This window comes from Ictidomys tridecemlineatus, chromosome 10 (assembly GCF_052094955.1).
Source record: "Ictidomys tridecemlineatus isolate mIctTri1 chromosome 10, mIctTri1.hap1, whole genome shotgun sequence".
In the NCBI taxonomy this organism is placed as follows: Eukaryota; Metazoa; Chordata; class Mammalia; order Rodentia; family Sciuridae; genus Ictidomys; species Ictidomys tridecemlineatus.
The window spans coordinates 124,817,925-124,840,433 of record NC_135486.1 but is presented as its reverse complement, the minus strand read 5'-3'; the positions used below and the strand labels follow the sequence as shown (position 1 = coordinate 124,840,433).

At 51.8% G+C, this 22,509-nt stretch overlaps 3 protein-coding genes and 1 long non-coding RNA gene across 8 annotated transcripts; 1 reads left to right on the top strand and 3 right to left on the bottom strand.

Annotated features, from left to right (window-relative positions):
* Positions 1-1,944: 1,944 nt before the first annotated feature.
* Slx1a (structure-specific endonuclease subunit SLX1A) lies at positions 1,945-4,736 on the bottom strand. Of its 2 annotated transcripts, XM_005323815.5 has the most exons (6): positions 4,549-4,736; positions 4,021-4,072; positions 3,580-3,918; positions 2,419-2,546; positions 2,166-2,253; positions 1,945-2,084 (listed from the first exon to the last, which is right to left on the bottom strand). In XM_005323815.5, the coding sequence occupies exons 1-6, from the start codon at positions 4,734-4,736 to the stop codon at positions 2,055-2,057; spliced, it is 825 nt and encodes a 274-aa protein (XP_005323872.1). In that variant the 3' UTR covers positions 1,945-2,054. The 2 variants fall into 2 exon arrangements, with proteins under 2 accessions (XP_005323872.1, XP_021581165.1); XM_021725490.3 differs by lacking the exon at positions 3,580-3,918.
* A 309-nt stretch (positions 4,737-5,045) lies between these two features.
* Bola2b (bolA family member 2B) lies at positions 5,046-5,757 on the top strand. Of its 2 annotated transcripts, none has more exons than XM_005323817.5 (3): positions 5,046-5,256; positions 5,344-5,441; positions 5,616-5,757. In XM_005323817.5, exons 1-3 carry the CDS (start codon positions 5,194-5,196, stop codon positions 5,713-5,715), a joined length of 261 nt encoding a protein of 86 aa, XP_005323874.1. In that variant the 5' UTR covers positions 5,046-5,193; the 3' UTR covers positions 5,716-5,757. The 2 variants fall into 2 exon arrangements, with proteins under 2 accessions (XP_005323874.1, XP_077880236.1); XM_078024110.1 differs by having other exon boundaries at positions 5,117-5,256; positions 5,588-5,757.
* Positions 5,758-8,358: 2,601 nt separating this feature from the next.
* Coro1a (coronin 1A) lies at positions 8,359-14,063 on the bottom strand. 3 transcript variants are annotated; one of them, XM_005323818.5, is made up of 11 exons: positions 13,908-14,063; positions 12,183-12,381; positions 10,962-11,084; positions 10,737-10,866; positions 10,449-10,633; positions 10,170-10,289; positions 9,836-9,940; positions 9,578-9,723; positions 9,430-9,487; positions 9,102-9,317; positions 8,359-8,576 (listed from the first exon to the last, which is right to left on the bottom strand). In XM_005323818.5, exons 2-11 carry the CDS (start codon positions 12,378-12,380, stop codon positions 8,472-8,474), a joined length of 1,386 nt encoding a protein of 461 aa, XP_005323875.2. In that variant the 5' UTR covers position 12,381; positions 13,908-14,063; the 3' UTR covers positions 8,359-8,471. The 3 variants fall into 3 exon arrangements, with proteins under 3 accessions (XP_005323875.2, XP_040132865.2, XP_077880224.1); XM_040276931.2 differs by lacking the exon at positions 13,908-14,063 and adding an exon at positions 13,683-13,865; XM_078024098.1 differs by lacking the exon at positions 13,908-14,063 and adding an exon at positions 13,202-13,489.
* A 3,647-nt stretch (positions 14,064-17,710) lies between these two features.
* On the bottom strand, positions 17,711-22,509 carry LOC144367507 (uncharacterized). Its single transcript, XR_013426962.1, has 2 exons — positions 22,388-22,509; positions 17,711-20,909 (listed from the first exon to the last, which is right to left on the bottom strand). It is a non-coding gene; the product is annotated as an uncharacterized LOC144367507 (long non-coding RNA).

Below are 22,509 nucleotides of genomic sequence, written 5' to 3'. Positions count from 1 at the left end.
GGAGGGCTGTTTTTGAGGCAGCATGAGATAGGAAAGACAAGGATGCCAGAGCCTACTAGTCCTGGAGGGAGCCCCTGCTTCATGGCTCCTGTGGGACCTCAGGAACATGGCTCATGGCTGATGGAGCTTGAAGGGGGCTCCAGGGACAGATGGACATGAAGAGATTAGACTAGAGAGCCACAGAGATCCATGTAAGGGAGCTCCCCACCTCCTCCTCAGCCTTTCTCTTACTGTTTGCATTAAAATCCAGGGCTTACTCACTAAAGATGCATTGCCTAAAGCATAAAGTGATTTCCTAGTACCACACTACTTAAACCAAGAGCAAGAAGAGACGCTTGCTCAGCATGATCTTGAAGAACACGGTTTTGAAAGTAACTTCTCTGTTCAAATCCCTGTAATTTCACAAGTCTCCTCGACACAGAATTGAGAAAGCACTGTACCTTTGGGGTCTCTTGGAAGGTTGCCAGAAAAGGAGGAAGAAGTATCAGAGCAGCCAAAGACCAGTGCTTGTACTAAGGCTACCAGAGATGACCCCCACCTCCGCCCCGCAAAAAAAAAAAAAATCAGAATTTTGTGATTTGGCTTCATTTTGGTTTTTGGAAAATACCTGTGCTTGGTCTGGTACATTTAAAGTTAATTTAATTTTTTTAATAAGAAAGAGTTTGAGAAAGAACTTTTCATTTCATAAGCCCTGTGACTACTGTTTTATTTTTCATAACTGAGAGATTGCTTCTGTAAGTACACGGCCATGTTGAAAATGTTCACCATGATGTTGAAATAGAATAGGAATTATAAGACTTAAGGAGAACCAGTTGATTTAAAATATATACCAGTTTTTCCTTCTATTGTTAAAAGTAGGCTGACAACAGATCATTAGGTAAAGAAGAAATCAGATGACTATGGACTTTCCTGAGATAAAAGGATCCTTGAGAAACAAATTACTACATAGAATTTGACAAATGGCTCAAGTGAATGTTTACTCCTAAACACAGGATGTTCTAAAGCCTATTGTTTGGAGTATTTATGTTAAGATTTCTTAAAAATTATTATCTTTTGAAATCCAGCATACTCTTTTTTTTTAAGCTTTGTTTTTTCAAATTTTTTGCTTTATTTTTACTTTTTTTGTTTTATTTCTTTTTTTTTTTTTTGAATTTTTAATATTTATTTTTTAGTTGGTGGACACAACATCTTTGTTGGTATGTGGTGCTGAGGATCGAACCTGGGCCGCACACATGCCAGGCGAGCGCGCTACCGCTTGAGCCACATCCCCAGCCCCTGTTTTATTTCTTAAATTGTTCTAATTAGTTATACATGACAGTAGAATGCATTTTGACATATTGAAGCTTCGTCATTTCTATTATGATTTTTCATGGTGAAAATCTGGTATTAGGTAGGCATTCTCTGTACCCGTATAGTACCACTCCAAAGGCAAAGAACCATGACTGAGAAAAGTTAGATATCGGGAATGTAGACTGAAGCATGTACATCCCCATATCATAGAAACTATTTTGATACTGCTTTTCTAATTAAAATTCATGTCTGCCTGGTTTTTAATGTTAATGCCTGGCTCACTAGTTTCAGTTTCCTTCTTGCCTCACCAACAATACTTTCTCTTGCATACACTAGTATGCTACCATATAAAGGAAAAAATATATTAGAGATAGTCTATGTTTTATATATAGGTTTATGTGTTAGTGGGGATGTTTATACTGTGCTGTTTATACAAAATAAAGAATTATATGTTGAGGAAAAAAAAAATTCAGTCTACCTGGACACTGGAGGTCAGGAGGCTCGGAGTCGTGGATGTGAATGTGTGCTGTATGTTCTCTGTGCCAAGCCAGGCAAAGTCTCCAAGCAGGAGAGACACTAGACACATGGTTGGGCCAATGGGCTCTCCTCCCATTTCTATTCCCCTCACCCAGACTTCCCCACAGACATCAGAAGTTACCCTTAACTCAAAATATTTTATTGTGTTCAAATAAAAATTGTCCAGTATGGTTGGTGGCCACTGGGGGACAGAAAAATCATAGGATCAGAGTTGGGGAAGCTGAGGATCAAGTGTCCAGCATGTCTGTCCAGTGTTCCTGTGGAGATAAGAGCTTGGTCAAAGGCAGCCCAGGAGATGGAGGTGGATGAAGCGAGTGGGGGCCAGAATCACCTCTCACCTCTTCTAATTCTGAGCCATCCTCTTCCTCCTCAGTGCCCATCCGGCACAGCCGAATCAGGTCTCCCCAAAGCAGTGAGTTCTCACAGCTGCCAAGGGTGAAGTTGGTAGGAGATGATACAGAGTCAGGCTTCTCAAGCCCCCGGCAGCCCTGGCCCTGGGTGGCCAAGGAATCATCTGCCCCAGCCTGGACTGGACCACTGGGCACCCTCTCCCCAGAGCTAGGCCAGGCTGGGAAAGAGGACAGCACTCACCTAGGACATTGGCCCTCTAGGGGCAGAAGCTGCCCTGGCTCTTCCTGAAGAAACTCCTCTGCCAGGCAGATCACATGGGTCTTTAGGGGACAGCCAGGGTGAGGGCAACACAGGGGACTGTCTTCATCCTGTCAGAGGTAGTAAAGGAAGGAAAGGAAGACTGGAAATAAGCTATTTATTATTGAGAGATCAGAAGCCAGGCCTCCATCTGTTAATTTGTTAAGTATTGATTGATCACCTACTCTGTGCTAAGTGAGTGAATAAGAGTTGCCCTCCTGGAGTTTAGTGTGAAGAGTGGGGAAGCTGATTAGGAAATAATAAAATATAGCATGTGAGACAATAATAAGAATTAAGGGCAAAAGTGGGCCCTACAAGGTGGCCAACACCTGTAATCCAAGTAACTAGGAGGCTGAGGTAGGGGGACCGATCACATGTACTTAGCCTGTCTAGACAACTTTGGGAGACTGTCTCCCACAATTAAAAAAAAAAAAAAAAAAAAAAAAAAAAAAAAACCAGAAAGGGCTGGGGATGTATTGGGTTTAATCCACCATACCATAACAAATAAATAAAGGGGGGGGACTTAAGAGCTTTTTTTGTTTGTTTCTGGTTTTGATACCGGAGATTGAACCCAGAGGCGTTTAATACTGAGCCACATTCCTAGCCTTTTTTTAATCTTTATTTTTATTTATTTACTTTTATGTGGTGCTGAGGATCGAACCCAGGGCTTCATGCATGAAAGGTAAGCACTCTACCACTGAGCCACAACCCCAGCCCCCTAGCCCTTTTTATTTTAAGACAGAGTCTTGCCAAATTGCTGAGACTAGTTTTAACTTGCAATCCTCCTGCCTCAGCCTGCAGAGCTGCTGGGATTACAGGTGTGCACCACTGCGTCCAGCTCAGAAAAAGCTATAATTTTAGATGGAGAGGAAAGGCCTCACTGAGTTGGTGGCATATGGTCAACTCTGAAGGTCTAGAACTGCACCTTCCACTCAAAGGGAAATGACCAGGGCCCTAGATTAGTAGTGAGGGGTCCAGGAACCATGCACATACTTTGGGTGGCAAAGCTGCCAATCAACGCATCAGTTGCGTGTCTGTTCAACAAATGTCTTGACCTCAAATCTTCTGAACCCCAGTCCTGCCCCTACTTGGCGCAGATCTCACCTCAAGGGTGCGGGAGCAGAGAGTGCAACAGGATTGTGCGCCCGGGTCCTTTTCAAGCTCCCTGTCTACAACAGGCCCAGCGCAGCGCTTCGGAAGCTGGGCCCGGGGAGGCGGCGGACCGAAGGCCAGCGGCACATGTGGTGGAGGGGGAGGGCAGAGATCCTGGCGGAAGTCCTGGCGCAACCAGCGCAGTGTGAGCGGTAGACGCGCCCAGGGTGGCGCGCGCAGCATGTGCGCAAGCACTCGAAGGTGGAAGGCGAAGGTTGCCTCACCTCGCAAGCGCGGCCCCACGTGTGACAGGCGACGCGAGGCTTGCGGGTGCTGCCAGGCCCACTCGAACTGCGGGCGGGAAAGACAAGAGCGTTGGGGCGGCCGAGACTGCAGTCGCATAGTGACATTGCGAGCTCACTCATCTGTCCACCACCCAACTGTCTTTCTTACCCGAAGGGCGGCCACCGCAGATGGGAAGCCGTGCACGATAAGCACCATCTCCCTGGGGAGGAAAACAAGGGCGCGGTCTGTGAGCCCCCAACCCACACACACCCCACGTGATGCCGAATCCCTAACCATTGTACGCTTCCAGTCCCACCAAGGGTCATCCCCACACGAGCTTCAAGCCTAGAGACGAGGCTCCCCTCCCTTCCTGCAGGTACATGCCCTCACACCTGCCAACCTCAGGCCCCTCAGCCAGTCGCAAGGACTTAACAGTCCTTGGGTCTTCTCTCTCTTTCTCTCTCTCTCTAGGATCTGTTCTGTTTCAGAACTTGCTCACCATGTCCCCAGTCGCTAGACCACTTAGCCCTTGACCCCCAGATGCACCGGGCTCGGTCTCCCGGCCCCGCCCTTCGGGGTAGCCCCACCCAGTTACTGGGCCTGCCCGCCACCACAGGCCTGCCCCGCCCCTATTATCCTGCCTCTGCCCAGCCGGGTCTTCCTCCCAGAAGCCAGTCCTGGGACCCGCCGCCCTACCAGGGCCCTCTCCCGCTGGTCCTCCAGGCCCCGCCTTTTTTGCGACCGCCGTTGTGCTGCAGGACCCGACGAGCGGGGTTGACCGTGAACCCCACGTAGACGCGGCCTCGATGCCGAGGGTTCAGGCAGTAGAGCAGGTAGACGCCGAAGAAACGCTCCGGCCTCGCTTCGCTCCCCGTAGGACCCATCGGGACGTTGTAGGTCAGGGGCCGAAGCTGGGGGTGAGTTCTGTAACCGCGAACCACGGGGAGGGCTGGGTAGCTAGGACTGCAACATGCTTGTTTCGGCGACAGCGAGGCACCTTTGAGCCCGCCAACAGTATGGGTTCGTGCACCGTCTCCGAGCTGAAGCTTGGTGCCAACACCGGGCTGCAAAACCCAGACCACTTTGCAGACTGCTAGAGCCAACCAATGAGCGTGCGCTCGGGGAGGGTCGGTCGTCCCGCAGACTCTGATTGGCTAACAGATGGTAAGCTCGAAAACCCTTGACTGTTGGCATTTCACCCGAGTCTGAGGGCGGAAGTGCTGCGCTTAAGGACGCCCTAGTGAGGGCGGAAGTAGATGTCTTACCGGAAGTGGCTCCACTAAGGGCGGAAGGCACCGAGGCAGGTCCTAGGTGGGTTTCTGTCCCCGCCCGGCTGCCGCGATGGAACTCAGCGCAGACTACCTCCGGGAGAAGCTGCAGCGGGACCTGGAGGCGGAGCACGTGGTGAGTTAGGTCGTCTGAACCCTCCCCGAGAGAGAAAAGGAAGCCTGGGAGTGGGTTGGACATGAACCCCATCCTTCTGCCCGGTAGGAGGTGGAGGACACGACTCCTGGCCGTTGCGCGACCAGCTTCCGAGTCCTGGTGGTGTCGGCTAAGTTCGAAGGGAAGCCACTGCTTCATAGACACCGGTAAGTGCAGAAACTGTTCGTTGAGCGCGGCCCCAGTTCCAGGACCACAACCCTAGCCACTCCCCCATTCCCATTTATCTAACCCCTACCCAGCAACATGGCCCATGACCCCTGGAGCGTGTGTCATGGCCACCCACGCCACCCAGGCGTCAGCCTGCTGTTTCTCAACTCCAGGCTGGTGAATGCGTCCCTAGCAGAAGAGCTCCCGCACATCCATGCCTTTGAGCAGAAAACTTTGACTCCAGACCAGTGGGCTCGGGAGCAGCAGAAATGAGGGACCGATGCCTGCGCAGCATTAAACAACAAATCAGGGCCAGCTTCTGTGTCTGTGTGTTGTGTGTGACAGGGGCACTGAAGCTGAGTGTACTGCTTGGCTTCTCCCTGCCTTGCTTCGATTCAGGTTCCGCTCCCCATGTAGCCTCTGTGTCCAGCTTGTAAAATGAGATTCTGTCCTTAGGTCTCTTCCAGAGTCTGCCTTGCAAACCTTTCTTGTACACGCCAAAGAATCTGTATTGCCACTCCCCACCCAATCATGCCTGGAATTCTACCTGCTGAGGAGACTGAAGCAGGATAATTACAAGTTCAAGGGCATCCTGGTCCACTTAGTAAGACCCTATTTCAAAATAAAATAAAAGCTGGGCATATGCTTAGTGCCTACCTAGCATTGTGGAAGGCCCTAGGTTCAATCCCCAGTTCTGCAAATATTAGTAAAAATTCAAGAGATGAGAACCCTGATGAGCTGAACAAAATGGTCTCTCTCCCCAGCATCACCGCAATATCAGAAGCATCCCCCTCAGACCCCCTCAGCCCTTCACAAACCTCAAGGGAAGTGAGGTTAAGCTGGGGGCTCTTCACCAGCTGGTGTGCTGATGTTTTGTGGCCCCCTTCTGGAAGAAGTCCCACTAGCTTCATAGCCCTGGACTTTAGTATCCACAGGTAACCTGTGAGAACCATGAATTTTTCAGGAATGTGGGATGTGCTTAGGACATAGGGATAGAGCAGGAAAATAAGGCACAAAACTGGGGAAGGTACATCTGTATCAGGCTTAACCATGGGTTGGCAGGACTTTGTACAGTGTTTTCTGAGACTCAGGAGGGACACCAAGTGAACCATTTGGACCCAAGTCTCTTTAAGAGTGAGAAATGAGACATTTCACACATCTCACCCACTTTGTTACCTGTGTTTTTGAAGCTAGTTTTTTAGTCCGTCAATTTCCTCTATCCCCTACCTTCCTCTCTTGCTTCTCTCTGGGAGAAAATGGGCTGGTAGAGCTGAGTCATGGTGGTTACAGACAACCTTTCTGGATCCAAGGGATCATTTCCTGAAAATTTTTAAGTTCTCCTGAACCAAAACTAGTAAGTCTACTCATGAGAACTCCAGAAGGGCCCATCATCTCCATAGTGCAACAGAAATGCAGAGAAGGAGTGTCACTCCTTTAAGAGGCCCAACCTCCAGCCATGCTGGGATCTACCATTACATTTGCCCAGCTGTGATGATTGCCCTTCCATGATTCCCCCCTGAGGCCTGGAGAGGTGACTTGTGCAGGGTCACGCGGCTTACACAGACTGAAGACCTGAGTATGCAGACAGGAACATTTGTACATTGGTACCCAGCAGTCTCTACCCTGATAGCTTTCTTCTGTGACATGCTGATGACATGGGGGCTGGGAATGAGCTTTTGTTGTCTTTGCAGGATATGAACCAAGTTCTGTTGTGGCCAAGACACCCATTCCAAATAGCCCTGTGTCATCCTGGTTCAGTGGGCATCATCCACTAAATTGAATTGGGCATCAAAACCTATTCCCAAGTCCTCTCTTTATATTTGTGTTTGTTTGCATGCTAGGGATTGAACCCAGGGACACTTTACCACTGAGCTTCATTCCCAGGCCTTCTTATTTTTTGTTTTTGGTAAGTTGCCCAGACTGGCCTTGAACTTGGAGTCTTCCTGCCTCAGCCTCCCAAGTGGCTGGGATTATAGTCATGTACTACTGCACCTGGCCCCAAACTTTTTTTTTTTTTTTTTTGTACCAGGAATTGAATCCAGGGGTGCTTTACCACTGAGCCACATTCCTAGCCATTTATTTTTGAGACAGGGTTTCACTAAGTTGCTTAGAGCCTTACTAAGTTGCTGAGGCTGGTCTCAAACTTGCAATCCTCCTGCTTCTAGCATTCCAAGTTGCTGGGATTACAGGCATGCACCACCATGCCCAGCCCTAAGCCCCCTCTTGGTAGGGTCCTACAGACCTATTCCTGCCAGGTCCCCCTTTCACAGAAGCCACACCCCAACAGAACCCATAGAAAGGGCCCCAAGAGGAGGTAGTGCTATAAGGGGAATTTCTGAACAAAAATGGAGACTTAGATTGTCACAATCTGACCTACAGCAAACTGTTTCTAAACTCTTTCCTTACAGAAAGCCTTGCTATTTTTATCCTTTGAGTTTGCAGTTTGAAAGATGACCAGTGCACAGTGCTCACTGGATCATGTCCCCACAAGCAGCAGTGTCAGTACAGTCCTGAGCAACCTGGTGTTTTGGTTGACTAGGCACAGCAGAATTGAGGTAAACATGGGAATTTCTGATGTCGGGAGCCACTCTGGAAATACATACCCTTAAGTCCTGAGCAAGAGATACTGAACAATTATTGTGCCCCACAATAACTTGGGCTTTACCTCCGCTCAGATACCCCCAGCAAGGGCCTGCCAGTTCTGAGAAGGAATTGGGAAACAAAGAACAAGCTCCCAACCCACATCAACGTGGGTGGGTTCCCCCAACAGCCTGTGCTGTAGGGTATTCAGAGAGGGACCCCCCCCACAGCCCTGATGGGGACAGTTCCATCAGGGATGCTAAGGGGGAAGCTCAAAGGTAGGTTAGTTTATCAGGCCCAGCATCCCAGGTAAGCAGTCATCAGAGTCTGGAGAAGTACAAGAAAATAAAGCCATTTTATTATTGTTTCTTCTTTGCCATGATAGCCTGAGGCCTGGGTGGGAGTGGAGGGCTATGAGTGGCCTCCCCCAGCTGAAGGCCTTGTGCCCTCTACTTGGCCTGGACTGTCTCCTCCAGCCTGTCCAGGCGCTTCTGCAGCTCCTGCACTGTGGTCTGCAGCTTCTTTATCTCCTCCTCCAGCCGGGACACAGCATCCTGGGTAATCCAGACTAGATTAGGTTTAGCTCCTTCTGGTGTCCCCCATTAACCTGGCATCTGCTAAACCCCCTTCCAAGAATCCCAGAATTTGGGCCCTTCTGTCTGTCAGCCAGCTCCTGCCCAGAGAGTTGTAAGCCTGTAAACCCAAATCCTGTTTTTGTTTTAGTACCAGGGATTGAACACCAGGATGCTTAACCACATCCCAGCCCTTTTTTTGTGTTTTATTTAGAGTCAGGGTCTTGCTGAGTTGTGCAGAGCCTCTCTAAATTGCTGAGGCTGGCTTTGAACTTGTAGTCCTCTTGCCTTAGCCTCTGAGCTGCTGAGATTACAGGTGTGTACCACCATACCCAGCTCCAAGTCCTGTTTTTTGAGGCCTCTGGATTACCCACTCAAAGTGCCCCACCATTGTGACCTTGGAAAGCTCCAGACACCAGCCTGCTTCCCCTGGAGCACTGATCACCTCCATGTAGCCCCTTCCCCACTTCACCATCTTCCCGTTCTGCCTCCCCGCCCGCCTCTCACCGAGCTGGGAGTGCCACTGGCCTCCGGCGCTGCCCTCCTGCGTGTGCTGTCCAGGCCCCGATTGACCCGCAGCTCCCGACTTTTGGGGGGTACATAGCCGTCCTTGAGGGAAATGAGGAGGGGCCCAGCATCCTGACCCCCCAGCCACTCCTCAGCTGTGAGGGCAGGGTCAGGCCCTGCTGTGGGTGGGTACAGATCCTCCTGGAACAGGTCCGACTGTGGGCAAGGCCAGGGATGGTTATGGGAGTGCTAATGTCACCATACCACCCTGCAAGCCCAAGAGGTCAGTGCCCAGTCTGGAGCCCAGGAAGGGACACAGGACCATCACCTTTCTAGGCACTGTCATGGCGATGGGCTCACACTTCCGCTCGTGCAGCTTGTAGAATCTGTGGAAACAGGAAGGTGAGCAGCGCCTGGAGCCTGCAGGTCAGCACTGCCCTGGGAGCAAGCCCCGATCAGGGGTGGGGGTCAGTCACCTGGCAATCTCACACTTGTTCACTTCCAGGCCACGTTTGGGCATGTAGCCCATGCCACGCTGGGACTCCTTGGAACTGAACATGGAAAGATAGTGCAGGAATGGGGCCTCAGAGGTGATCTCGAAGTAGCGGATAGAGCTGTCACCCTGCAGGTGGTACGTGCAAAGGGAGGGTCAGCACCAACAGATGTCTCCAGTCCAGCTCCTCCAGGCCCTTCCTGCCCATCTGTCTGCCCCCACCCCCTCCTGGCTGAGCCACCTTGCCACAGAGGTAGACAATGTTGGTGTCAGGATCAAAGAAGGGCAGCAGGACTCCACTGCTTGTGTCCAGTTCCTGCAGGGACAGTGGCTCCTCCAAGTGCTTCTGTAGAGACAGGTGGGAGATAAGAACAGGCTGGGCCATGTCCGGTCCTGTGATGGTGATCCTCACTGGACAGTGACCAGGTGAGGACCCTCCCAGACCAACTATTGGAAATTCCCATCTCAATTGGGTAAACTGAGGCCCAGAGCCATCTGGCCAGGCAAGTGGTAGGGCAGGGACTCCAGCCTCCATTCCCAGCCCAGGTGTACCCTACTTCCCATCACGCACTTACTGTGTCCCACAGCGCCACCTGCCGCTCGCTCATGCGGCTGAAGCCCGTGGTCAGTATCTTTCCCTCTGATACAAACACGGCGTGCACAGGCCGAGTCCCCTCATGGGGACGGTCCTTCTCCTGCAAGGAGAGGGTGGTGGTAGGTCAGACACCCATCCACACACCCTAGCGAGCAGACCTAGGTGGGGACAGGGGAGTACAGTACCCTGGGGGGTACTGTGGATGGGGGTAGTGGGCTAATGGTCGCATGGTCAAGGGTCAGAGTTCATGGCAACTCACAGCTATGACAGTGCCTTTGCGTGGCTCAATGATGCGCACATGCTTGTCACGGCAGGAGGTGCAGATGAGGGCACCATCGCGGCTCCAGTCCACGCTGTAGATTGTGTCCGGGTGCACATCTGGGCCCAGCGTCAGCACAGCTGCCCCAGTGCCCACATCCCACACCAGGATCACGTTGTCACAACCTGCATAATCCCGCCACCCCTGTGTCAGAAGCCATGAGCTTCCCACCACCTCCCTGCCACCAGCCCTGCCCCCCATTTTCCCCTTTCTCCCAGCCCACGGCACCTGCACTGAGCAGTATATTCTGGGCTGTAGGGTGCCAGGCCACGATGCCCACACGCTTGGTGTGGCCCTCCAGGGTGACAACAGGCTCCCGCAAGGGCAGCGTCAGGCCGCCATCAGGGATCTCCCATACCTGCAAAGAAGCGGTGAGTGAGTCTTTGGGGCTCCGAATGTTGGCTCCATCCTAGAGTCTTACCCAGCACCTGAGCACCCCCCACCGGCACTCACCATGACAGTGCAGTCCTCAGAACCACTGGCAATGACGTTGTCATTGTGTGGGCACCAGGCAATGTCCAGCACAGGGGCTGTGTGGCCACAGACTGTGGGCACGTTCTTGTCCACACGTCCAGTCTAGAGGGCACAGCAGAGCCTTTGGTGGAGGCACTCTGACCCTCCAAACCCAGTCCAACCTCTTCACACCCCTGCAGAGGAACAGGCTGTGGGATTCCTGGGAGGTGGGCCAGGGCCTGGGGTCTGCGCTCCTTGCCCCAATCCCAGGAGGGCTGGTCGCAAATAGCATAGGGTGTGGGGAGCCATGCTATGTGAGATCCTGGCCATGGCCTTCCTGTCTCTGTCCCTACCCTATGCTGGCTCTGAGGGCCAGCATCCCCACCCCCGCTTCCCTGAGTGAGGTCTCCAGGGGCACATCAGGCTAAGGGTCTAGACCAGTCAGGGGTCAGGTTGGGGTTCTCCAGGGAATTGTGTCCATGGTGGAGCTGTTAGGATGTGTCCTTCCAGATGAAGAGGGACCAAGGAAGTCTGCCATCAGTGGCCCCCAGGCAGGAGCAGAGGTTTGGAAATGGCCTCTTCCGGGGCCAGCTGCTTCAGCAGGGCTTCCTGTGTGGAGAGTCGTGCAGGGCGCGGGCCCAGCTCTCACCCCGACAACCACTTCCTCTTGTGTTTGCTTCCATCAGCCCTTTTAAGGTAACAACTGAGAACCCATCTCCTCTTCCTGTCTCACCCATCAAAGAACACAGGAGTGTGCTGGGGTGGAGGTCACACACAGCAGGGGGAAGGGGCATGGCTCTGAGAGAGAAGGGAGGCCTCTTCCATCACCAAAGGCACAGCGGGTTGCTCAGACCCAGACCTGGAGTCCCCAGCCCCAATACTACTTCTCACCAAGTCTCAGGTGCTATCCCAGCCCTCCCTGTGTTTCCAGGAGGACAAAGCCCTAGGCTGAGACTTGGGAGACCTGGCCCTGGGTCTGCAGGTCTCCATACGGCCCTCTCTTGGTGCCCCATGAGCTTCATGCTCCACACAACCCATGCACACAGGAGCTGGAGAGAGCGGGAGCCATATCTGGCCTGGCTCTGTTTCATAGATGACAACACTGAGGTCCAGGAAGGCTAAGTGACAATCACCTATTCAGTCCCCCCACCCACCCAGTGCCATCGGTGACAGAGGCCTTCCTAGGAGGACATCTGCTGTCCCAAGATTCCAGCGGCTCACCTTACCCAGGGGCAGCACCAGGAAGGCCCCTCCCCCACTGGCCTCACAGATCAGGGCCACAAACTTGGGGTTGACAGCACAGAAACCACTATCCCAGGTGGTCTGTGAGACGCGCACATCCTCGTAGCATTGGTCTGCTTTGGCTGGCTGTCCGAACACGTGGCGGAACTTGCTGGAGCGGACCACCTGCCGGCTCATCCTAGGGGCACAGGGGTTGAGAATTTTCCCCCTTCAGGTGAACTCTGACCTTACAGTGGTCCCTGCCTCCCCCTCAGTCCGGCTTTTAGGATCCTGGCATCACTCCATGGCCGACAGCATGCTGCCCATGACGCCACTAATGCTTCTCAGCCCATCCTCCTGTCTAACCCACGGCCCACCTGCCGCACCCTCGGGACACTCAGCCCCCTCTCAAGCCTGTACCCTCAGCCCTACAGCAGCCGGGTGCGTGGGGCACCAGGTGCGTGCCGTTGGCTCAGGATGCAGAGTGCTTCCTTTCCCATGGTGTCAATGCTGGGGCACCAGCCCGGGTGCCCGGAGGGTGGGTTCATTCCTACTGTGTCAGAGCCCACTTCTCTCACACCCACATGGGGACCCTCCTAAAGGCAGGGGCAAGATTGGTCTCTCCAGACCCAGGGCTGGCACACAGGAGGAAGTGGTATGTGGGCTTGCCAGGCAGCAGGATGGCGTCCCCAGTAGGTCTCTGGGCACCAGAAGCAGTGATGGCTCGAGTCCCAGCCTCTCCTCCTCCCCACACCTCTGCCTCTCGCCTTCGCTCAGAAAGAGCGAAGGAGCAGGTGCCCCTGAGTGCCATCTCCACCCCCATTGGAACCACACACAGGAAGGGAGAGGCCCACTCTGACTTCTCTGAGGTCCAGCTGGGATGGTTTGCCAATGCTTCCCTGGGCTCCAGGGTGCCGTCCTGGTGCCCGATCACACCACCTTTCTGCTTGGTGAGGGGGCTTATGCTGCCATGCTGAGGGCACCCTGCCCAGAGCTCCTGTCCACCTCCCCAGTCTCACCATTTGCTCTGCCTTGGGGCCTGGCCCCTTCTTTCGGGGCCACAGCCCCCTTGCCTCAGCTGAGATCCCTCAGGAGACTCCAGGTCTGCCTACCGGAAAGCAGGTGAGAAGCATGAACGAAGAGCCCCAGGTTCAAATAAGGGACAGGAATCCCAAGTGAGCAGCCTGGGGAGAGGGCAGCCCCATAGGTTGGGGCACAGGAAGCCATGGCCCCACCCTGCCGCCTCCCCCACCGCAGGTACCAGGCCCAGAAGCCACGGAAAGGGGAACTTGGTCTTTTCTTGTTTTGCTGTCAAGCCCTTCCTGTCTCCAAGCTCGGGGCAGCAGCTCCTCTCACCCCACCCTGGCGCCCACCCCGCCGCCCAGGCCCTCGCTTTCTGAGCAGGTCGGCGCTGGGCATCCTCTGCCCGCCCCCCCGTGCGCCGCGGCCCCTCCCGGCGTGCCCACCTCCATCTTGGCCGCGGTGGCCCTTCACCCTCACCTCACAGCACTCTGGGACCCTCGGCTGGCCCCCCGCAGTCCTCAAGCCCGGGGGCCTCCTCGAGAGCCGAGGGGCCGGCTCCCTGTCCCCCGGCTGAGCCAGGTGCGGCTGACAGTCCGACAGCCCGCTGCTCCCACGCTCACGCCGGCCCCACAGGTGGCCCAAGGCAGCGAAGCCGGGTCCCTGCAGCCGGTCACCCCCGCGCCCCAGGGACCCCAGACTCACCTGCGGCCGAGAGATGAGCTAGACCCCCCCAATGGAGGAAGAAGAGGAGGAGGAGGAGGAAGGCGCTGCCGGAGCCCGAGACTGGCCGGTGGAGGATGCTCTGTCAAGACAATGAATGAGAAGCGGCCGTCGCCCGCCTCCTCCGGTGGCAGCGCCCCTTTGGGGCGGAGCTCGGGAGAGGCTGGCCCTGCCCTCCGCGGAGGCGGCCGCCGGCGCGGGACCCGCTGCAGCGCTGGCCTCTTAGCGCAAGCAGCTCGCTGTGCGCTGCCAGCTCCGAACAGATGCCCTGGGCCTCGACTCTGCGCTTCTTTGAACGTCAAATGCAAAAATACTCCGCTCCTCCTTCCCTCCTGCAGCCGCCCCCAGCCTCCTCGCCATCCTTTCCCGGCTCATGAAAGCTCCAAGGCCCGCGCTCTCGCCAGCCAGTCTGCGTCGCCATCCTCTCCCCCGCACGGATGGGACCCAAGGAGCCGGGGCCGGACGAGGCACAGCCCTGCGCGGACCAGACTCAAGGGGAGCTGGGCTCTGGTCGCGACTCCTAATGGACTAATGGGTAGCCTGGGGAGTCGCTGGGCCTTTCTGGGTCTCAGATCTTCACCCGGGGCACCCTGCCCTCCTGCTGCATAGGGCTGGGGCGAGGGACAAACGAAGTAGCTGGGCGTCATGGAGCGCCTGCTTTGAGCCAGGGGCCACGGGGCCGAATGAGTCGAGCTCCCGCGGTTAAGAGCTCTTCACCAGGTGGGAGAGAAAAGCCCGCGATGGCCCTAAGGGCGCCAAGCAGAGGTAGGCGCCCAGCGTCTCGCTCAAGAGGAGAGAGCCCATGCCCTTCCTTGGATTCCCAGGGACACACGGAAGCAGCGACACGGAAGGCAAGAAAGGCCTAGAATCAGGCTGTTGTACCAGTGTGGCTCCTGGCTGTCACTACTTTTGAGTGACCTTGGGCAGGATACTAACCTCTCTCAGCCTGTTTCCTGTCTGTAGCTGAGCCACATGTGCCTCACACGGTTATGGGGATGATTTCCCAAAATAACCAAAGGAGAGTCTGAAGCACCTCCCTGCCGAGTGCTAAAAAAAAATAGCAAGTGCTAAGTAAATGTTAGCGCTTCTCATTGTCATGTAGAGAACTGGGGCTGGACCTGAGAGGATGAGGAAGAGCCAGTAGGCGTGGCCAGAAGACTGTCTAGTAGGCCCAACAGTAACCAGAGTTGAGGCCAAGGCCCCCGTGGTAGGAAGGAGTTCAAGGAACAGCAAGAAATCCTACCTCACCACTGATCGGCTGTGTGATTTGGGGCAGGAGGCTTAACCTCTCAAACTCAGTTTCCTCAGTTATGAGATTCAGATGAGATAATGTATGTGGAAGAGTTCTGCAGTTATTCAATTGTAAAAACCTAAGGGTTGTATTGAACCCAAGAACCTGCCACTGAACAAGAGTGGGACAGGGCCTGTGATGTACAATCTGCAGCTGAAGTGACAAGGATAACAACTGGTGTTTAGTGAGCGACTACTATGTGCTGGGTACTGTTCTAAACACTATATTTTGCTCACTTTTTTTTACCCCTTTCTCTGTGTGTGTGTGTTCATGTGTGTGTTACTAGGATCTGAATCCAGGGGCACTTTACCACTGGGTTACATCCCCGGACCTTTTTATTTTTTTTTTATTTTGAGATAGGGTCTTGCTAAGTTGCCCATGCTGGCCTTGAATTTGTCATCCTCCTGCCTCAGTCTCCCAAGTCACTGGGATTACAGGCCAGGACCACTGCACCTGGCTATACCATGCTCATTTAATCCCTACAACAGCCCCTAAGTAGTAGATACAGTGAGGCACACTGCCTTTAGCTCTGCAGGGTCTTGTGCCCACACAGAGCAGAAGCACATGCTGAAGGACCTGAAAGACCTGCCCTAGAGGTTGTGAGTCTGGAGAGAGAGACTGAAGAGAGAAAGCTGGGACGGATTCAGGCTGCTTTCAAATGCCAGTTGGTCCTCAGCGTGGGAAGGGGGCGGCCAGCACAGGGCTGCTGCAGAGGACAGACGCAAGGCCAGTGGGAGGAAGTTCTGGGAAGCAGATGTCCACAGAACACAAGATCCACTGTAGGCGGCGAGGACCGTGCCACGCAGCTCACCCTGTGTTTGGGTAGAGGCCAATGCCTCCATATGAGGGCACTGAACTGGCATTTGCCTGTCTGGCTGCTGCCAACCTAGCATCTCACCATCGCTCCATTCCTGGTGGCAGCTCCTGGATTTTCCTTGGGGAAATCACCTTTCCTCAGTGACTGTCCATGAGGTTCAGGAAGAGGGTCTCGGGGGAGCCCATGGTCCCTGCTTCCCCAGCCACAGCAAGCCTTTTGCTCTGTCTCAGGGCTGGATGCTTGATTCCAGCCTTTGCAGTCCAAAACAGAGGCATCTTGGAGCTGCTGGGAAAAAGCAGCTCTCTTTCCACGTGGGTTAGTAAGCTGTAAGGATGTAATCACAGCACTAGTAGCAACCATCTTGTCACCACATAAGAAAAGCTGGCCAGGGAAGCCCACGCAGAGAACTGCAGAAGCAAGACATGAAGACATATTCTAGACATTTGACTATCTAGATCAAGCTGTGCCTGAACCCCTTAAATTTGCTGTTATATAAAGCAATAACTTTTCCATATAAGCCAAGAAGTTTCAGTTAACTTTCTGGCACTTGCAGGTGTCATTTCTGACCAGTCTACCTGCTCTATAGGCAGACAGGAGCAGAGGCCCTTCCAAGGAACCAGATGCACTGTAAAGATGGACAGACCAAAATGAAGAGCAAAGTTCAAACTCCTTAGCAAGGTTCCCAGTGCATTCTCTGTTGTGTCTGGCCCTAAAGAGACTGCAGAGCAGCGTGGAGTCAGAGGACCTTGGGGGACCCTAGCTTCCATCTCACTTTATATAGTCTGAGGATGAGTTGATACAATGTATAGTGAATGCCAGGAGCTGTGCAGGTGAGCACCACGTGAGCGCTGGCATCCTGCCCCTCTACCCTGGCCTTCCTAATGGAGACAGCAATGGCCACAGTGCCCCCAAGTGCGTGGTCTCCTCCAACTTCCTGGGAGTTTTCTGCTCATCTGCAGAGCTCTCTGTGTACACATGAAAGGACTGGTATTTTCCATACTTTCCTCGTCTATTCATCCACCCAGTTGTGTCCCAGGCAGTGTGCTGGGTATAGGGGACCCAGAGGCTAATGAGACACACCCCTGACATTAGAGAGATAAATGCAGATGATCTGTGCCAGGCCAACAGTGCCCTGCAACTTAATTCTAGGCCTTTACTTGAGCTTCCTGTGAGTGGCTCAGAATAGAAGTCTAAGAGGTGCTAATAGTCATGTCACCTTCAACTGAAGCAAGCTGAGAACAGAACCAATCTAGAGGCCAGTAGGGCCAAGAAAGGGAGAGAAGAAACCAGAGCCCCAAGGACACTATCTGAGACCTGGATCCACTATACCTGAAGCAAGTCTTTGTTATGTGAAGTAACAAATTTCCTTTCTTGCTCAATTTTGCTCTTTTTTTTTTAACTAAATTTTAGTTAGATTTTTTCTTTTTTAAAAAAAAAAAACTTCTGGGAGAAATAAGGTTTTATCTTACCTATTTTTAAAACTTTGAGTCATTTACACTTTTAAACTTTCATTATAGAAAATTCCAAATATATAAAATCAAAAGAATTATATAATAAACTCTCTTGTACCCCTTCAACAATTCAGCTTCAACAGTTCTCAGCATAGGATAAATATTGATTTCTTCATTTCTTCTTTCACATTATTTTCTTTGAACATATTAAGCCAAATACCAAACATTATGCCATTTCAATTTAAATACTTCAGCATTTATTAGTAACAGATACGAACTTAAAAAACTCAGCTCTTTCAACAAAACATTTAATTTATAGAGTAATTTGGGAAAACCGTTGAGACATCTGCCCATGAACACTGTCCATTATCTGTATGTGTAGGTCTTCTCCTTTGTCTTGAATATAATTTTATCTTTAGTCACTTATTACTAGTTTCCCCTCAGAGGCATATTACAGTTTTGTGGCTATTAGAATGAATTCTTTTTATTCTAGTTGTAATTTTATTTCCTTTTAAAATCAACTTTATTCACAAACATCAAAATACACCTTAATTTTCATACAATAAAACATTCATTTTAAGTGCATGATTCAATTAGTTTTGACAGCTGTACATATCCATGCAATCACCACCACATTCAAAATACAAAATGTTTCCATCACCCTCAAAATTCCTCCACAGTCAGTCTCCAGCCTCCACCATTGCTGAGGCAACCCATGCTGTTTTTCGTCACTTATAGATTCATTTTGCTTGCTCCAGAATGTTCCATATAAATGAAATCAATAAGTATGGATCTGGATTTGGTTGTGTTTTTTTTTTTTTCACTCAGCGTGTTTTGAAATTCAACCATGTTGTATGTCAGACAAGGAATTTTACTTTATCCAACCACAATACCATAATATAATATATAATTACACCCAAAATATTTAGCAATAATTTCTTACCTTCATAATACCCTGATTATGTTTAAACTTCCATGATTTCCAGGAAAAGAAATATTCCCTCAATCAAAAAAAAATTTTTTTTTGTACAGGATATTGAACCCAGGGAGGCTTAACCACCAAGCCACATCCCCATCCATTTAATATTTTATTTAGGGTCTCAATGAGTTGCTTAAGGCCTTGTTGCTGAGGCTGACTTTGAACTTGCCATTCTCCTGCCTCAGCCTCACAAGCCAGTGAGATTATAGGCATGTGCCATTGCGCATCTGGAGCCATCAATCAATCTTACCATCACCAAAAGTAGGACTAGACATTCTGTATCTCCTGCTATGACGCAGTATATATGCAGCACCACCTTCACCCTGTTCTTGCCAGAATCATTATAATCACTGTCATCTTGAATGTAGTCATCCAAACTTAATTATTAGTTTATAGGAATTAAAAGGGATAGAAGAACAGGTTAAATAACACCATCGGGAAGCAATTACTTAAATCTAGAATGCAGAAAAATTTATAGGAATGAATGACCATCAAAATAGACCATCCTAGCTGGGCATGGTGATGCACACCTATAATCCCAGCGGTTTGGGAGGCTGAGTCAGGAGGATGGCAAGTTCAGAGCCAGCCTCAGCAATGGTGAGGTCCTAAGCAACTCAGTGAGACCCTGTCTATAAATAAAATACAAAATAGGGATGGGACATGGCTCAGTGGTCGAGTGCTCCTGAGTTCAATCCCTGATACCCCCCCTCCCAAAAAAAAAAAAGGGGGGCTGGGATGTAGCTTAGAGGCAGAGTGCTTGTCTAAAATCCATGGTTCTACGTTCCTGCATTGTCAAAAATTAAAATAAAATTAAGTTAAAAATTAAATAAAGTAAATGGCACTAAAATGAGATAAAAGAAAAATATATGGAGTCTTAAGAACTGTGCTCACCAACTGTAACACGTAGACTCTCTTTGGATCCTCATCCAAACCAGCTAAGTGTAAAAGAAAACTTTTAAATTAGGTTCTTACAGTGAAGCATCCTGACAGGTCCAGGCCACACTACTTCAAGGTGCCACACCAAGGAACAACCCCTCATGGGGTTGTTCACAGAGCTCTGTGAGATATTTGTTTATCCCCATTTTAGGGACAAAGTAATCAATGCAGAGAGGAGATAAATGACCTGCCCAAGGTCACATGAAGTTGATTCAACATCCAAGCCTGCCTGACCCAGACCTGTGAGTCTGGCTGCAGCATCCTGGGACCTCTTACAGCTCCGGTGTTCACAAAAAGAGGGAGGAGCCAAGTCAGGAGGGCAATCGGGAATGAGGTGGAGGAGACCATCAGAGATGGTGGTGGGACGGATGGATGGATGGCATGCCATAAACAAGTGATCCTCCTGCCTTAGCCTCCCAAGTTGTTGGGATTACAGGAGTGTGCCACCACACCTGGCTTTAAACTGGGTCTTTTTTTTTTTTTTTTGGTACCAGGGATTGAACTCAGGGGCGCTTAATCACTGAGCCACATCCCCAGCCCTTTTTATATTTTATTTTGAGACAGGGTCTCACTGAGTCACTTAGTACCTCGCTAAATCGCTGAGGCTGACTTTGAACTCAAGATCTCCCCAGCAGCTGAGGTCAGAGGCGTGCACCACTGTACCCGGCTTAAACTTGCCAGTGTGCCAAGCAGAGAAGGGAGGGGGAAGAGAAAAGCCTTTCAGATAAAGGCAGAAACAGTTATGGCACTTTAGGGTAAAGTGAGACCTGCCCCACAGTTGGCGCCTCAGGGACTTGGCATGATGGGGAGGGCCACCAAGCCAGAAAGGTCAGCAGGACCCAGATCACGAGGGACCTCAACCAGGGCCTTCTCAAGAAGCTTGCTGATGTAGGCAATAAAACCCACACCAGTCTACAAGTGAAGCAACGGTCTCCTGTGTGAGTGGTCGCTCTGGTGGCCTGGCCCTGCTACCACACCAGGCCTGTTTTGCCTGCCATGCACGATGCCAATGGCCAAAATGATGAGGTCTGAGCTTTCTTGGTGGTGCTGGGGACTGAACCCAGGCCTTGTGCTCGCTGGGCTTACTCTCGGCCTGAGCTCCAGCCCCAGAAATGATGAGTTGTGCACCACAGAAGGAGTTAATTAACAAGGTGGCCTTGTGTGCAGACAGCAGAGCAAGTCTCAAAGCTACCTCCATAGTAATAGATTCTGGGGACATCTGCAGCATGGGCGACCGCAGGCTAAGAGCAGATGAAGTGGGCTAAGCCTGGGGGGGGCCTAATCAGGTTTTCCAGCTCCGGGGCCCCCAGGCCTCCTCATTTCTATGGTCTTCCTTCGACCTGCAGGTTCAGCGTTGACTGTCACATCCGGAAGCCAGTTGTGGCCCTCAGCAGGAGGCACGGAAGGAGGTCAAAGTCTCCAGGCTGGAGCCCAAGTCCACCTCAATGGCCGCTTCCACCAGCCCTCTGCTGCAGATGCCTTCCTCGCTGTCACCAGATGATCTCGGCTCCTATTTTATGGAGAAGCGAAATGAGAACTGTGCCAGCCGCTCTGTCCTCACCAGCTCTCACCTCCGGCTTCTCTAACTGCCACGGGCCATCACCCCAGAGGCAGAGGCCGACCCGGGCCCAGGCTGACTCCTGCGCCCTCCTGGACAGTCCTTCCCATTTCCTCTTGACATGTTCCATGGCGTAGCCCCTCTCCTGCACCGCCAACTGCCCTGTCCAAGGATCCCCTCTGTTCAGTGTTTAAAAACACTCTAGGTCTCCCACGGGGCAGGGACCTGCCAACCCCGAACCACTTCCTCTTCACCCCTGCAGTTCACGCTCAAGTTTCTTGAAAGAGCTGTTGACACCCAGTCTGACTTCCCCCTCCACTGCTTCTTCACCTACTTGTCTGCTGCCACAGAGACTCGCCATGGCCAAGGCCACCAACCATCTCCTGATCACACATCAAACACATTTTGGCGGCCACCTGAAGCTGCTGACCGCTCCCTGCCTCTGAACACCTCTCCTTTGGAATCTAACAGGGACCTGCTCTCCCCGTCCTCTTCCTCTCTCCAGCTTTCTCTCTTGATCCCCTTCAGGGCATCTCTTCCCTTGCTGGACATGTCAAGGGTCAAGTTGCCCCTTCCCCAGGCACCCCCACCACGTCTGCTGAACAACTCCCCGCCTGCCTCTGGGGCCCAGATCTGCCCCCTGTGCTTCTGGCTTCTGACCCACATGCCCCATTGGTGGCTCCCAAGGTGGACACTCTCCCAGCCCTATTCTGGGGTTTGAGAGGTGCCCCACCAGCAATTGTCACAGCCTAACTATTTCTATCACTCCTGTCACATTCTGTTGGTAAAACACTTGCAGGACTGTCCTCGAGTCCATGGGGAGGGGACTGTCGTTGTGGACAGTTGCAAAGACTTTGAAGCTGTCTCTGACCCACCATGGAGGACAAGGCAGGTGATGTGGTTGTCTGATACAGAGTGACCTTCATCGCCATGCAGGAATGTCAAACCTGATTTCTCAAGATAAATTAAAAACTAGGGATTTTCATGTGAAGGCTCCAGATCTTTCAATGTTGGCAGCTAATTCTAAAACTTCTAAAAATGTCGTGTGAGCAAAACTAAAAATGGTCTTTGGTTTGGATGTGGATTTTTCTGGCCAATTTTTTTTTTTTTTTTTTTGACAGGTTTTCCTATGTTGCCCAGCCTGGCTTTGAACTCTTGGGCTCAAGTGACCCTCCTGCCTCTGCCTCCAGGTGGCTGGTCCCCAGGCATGCCACCACACTGGCTCCATTTTTGTTGTTGTTGTTGTTGTTTTGGTTTCTGGTTTACTTATTCTTTGCCCCTGGCTTGGGCCCGAGATCCCTTCCTCCTCTAAACCACTAAACTTCTGTGCATCCCACCCATCCTTTAAGATGCAGATCAGGATGTCCCTCTCCGTGAAGCCTTCCCTGACACCCGCTACACATACTACCACTCCTCAAATGGTTCCTTACCGTCTGGATATGGCTTGTCTTCCAAAGGTTCATGCACTGGAAGCTCAATCCCCAGCATGGTCATGTGGAAAAATGGCAGTACCTTTCAAAGGTGAGGCCCAGTGGGAGGTCATTGGAGGTGC

What these genes read in the sequence shown, in the direction of transcription:
- Coro1a (XM_005323818.5), bottom strand. Translation starts at nt 12,380, where the DNA reads ATGAGCCGGCAGGTGGTCCGCTCCAGCAAGTTCCGCCACGTGTTCGGA. An exon ending in GCAAAGGCACTGTCATAGCT is followed by an intron (nt 10,290 to 10,448) that starts GTGAGTTGCCAT and finishes CTCTCCTTGCAG; the next exon opens with GAGAAGGACCGTCCCCATGA. An exon ending in TTGTCTACCTCTGTGGCAAG is followed by an intron (nt 9,724 to 9,835) that starts GTGGCTCAGCCA and finishes TACCACCTGCAG; the next exon opens with GGTGACAGCTCTATCCGCTA.
- Bola2b (XM_005323817.5), top strand. Translation starts at nt 5,194, where the DNA reads ATGGAACTCAGCGCAGACTACCTCCGGGAGAAGCTGCAGCGGGACCTG. An exon ending in ACCTGGAGGCGGAGCACGTG is followed by an intron (nt 5,257 to 5,343) that starts GTGAGTTAGGTC and finishes TCTGCCCGGTAG; the next exon opens with GAGGTGGAGGACACGACTCC. An exon ending in CCACTGCTTCATAGACACCG is followed by an intron (nt 5,442 to 5,615) that starts GTAAGTGCAGAA and finishes TCTCAACTCCAG; the next exon opens with GCTGGTGAATGCGTCCCTAG.
- Slx1a (XM_005323815.5), bottom strand. Translation starts at nt 4,736, where the DNA reads ATGGGTCCTACGGGGAGCGAAGCGAGGCCGGAGCGTTTCTTCGGCGTC. An exon ending in TCTGCTCCCGCACCCTTGAG is followed by an intron (nt 2,547 to 3,579) that starts GTGAGATCTGCG and finishes TACCTCTGACAG; the next exon opens with GATGAAGACAGTCCCCTGTG. An exon ending in ATGGCTCAGAATTAGAAGAG is followed by an intron (nt 2,085 to 2,165) that starts GTGAGAGGTGAT and finishes TTATCTCCACAG; the next exon opens with GAACACTGGACAGACATGCT.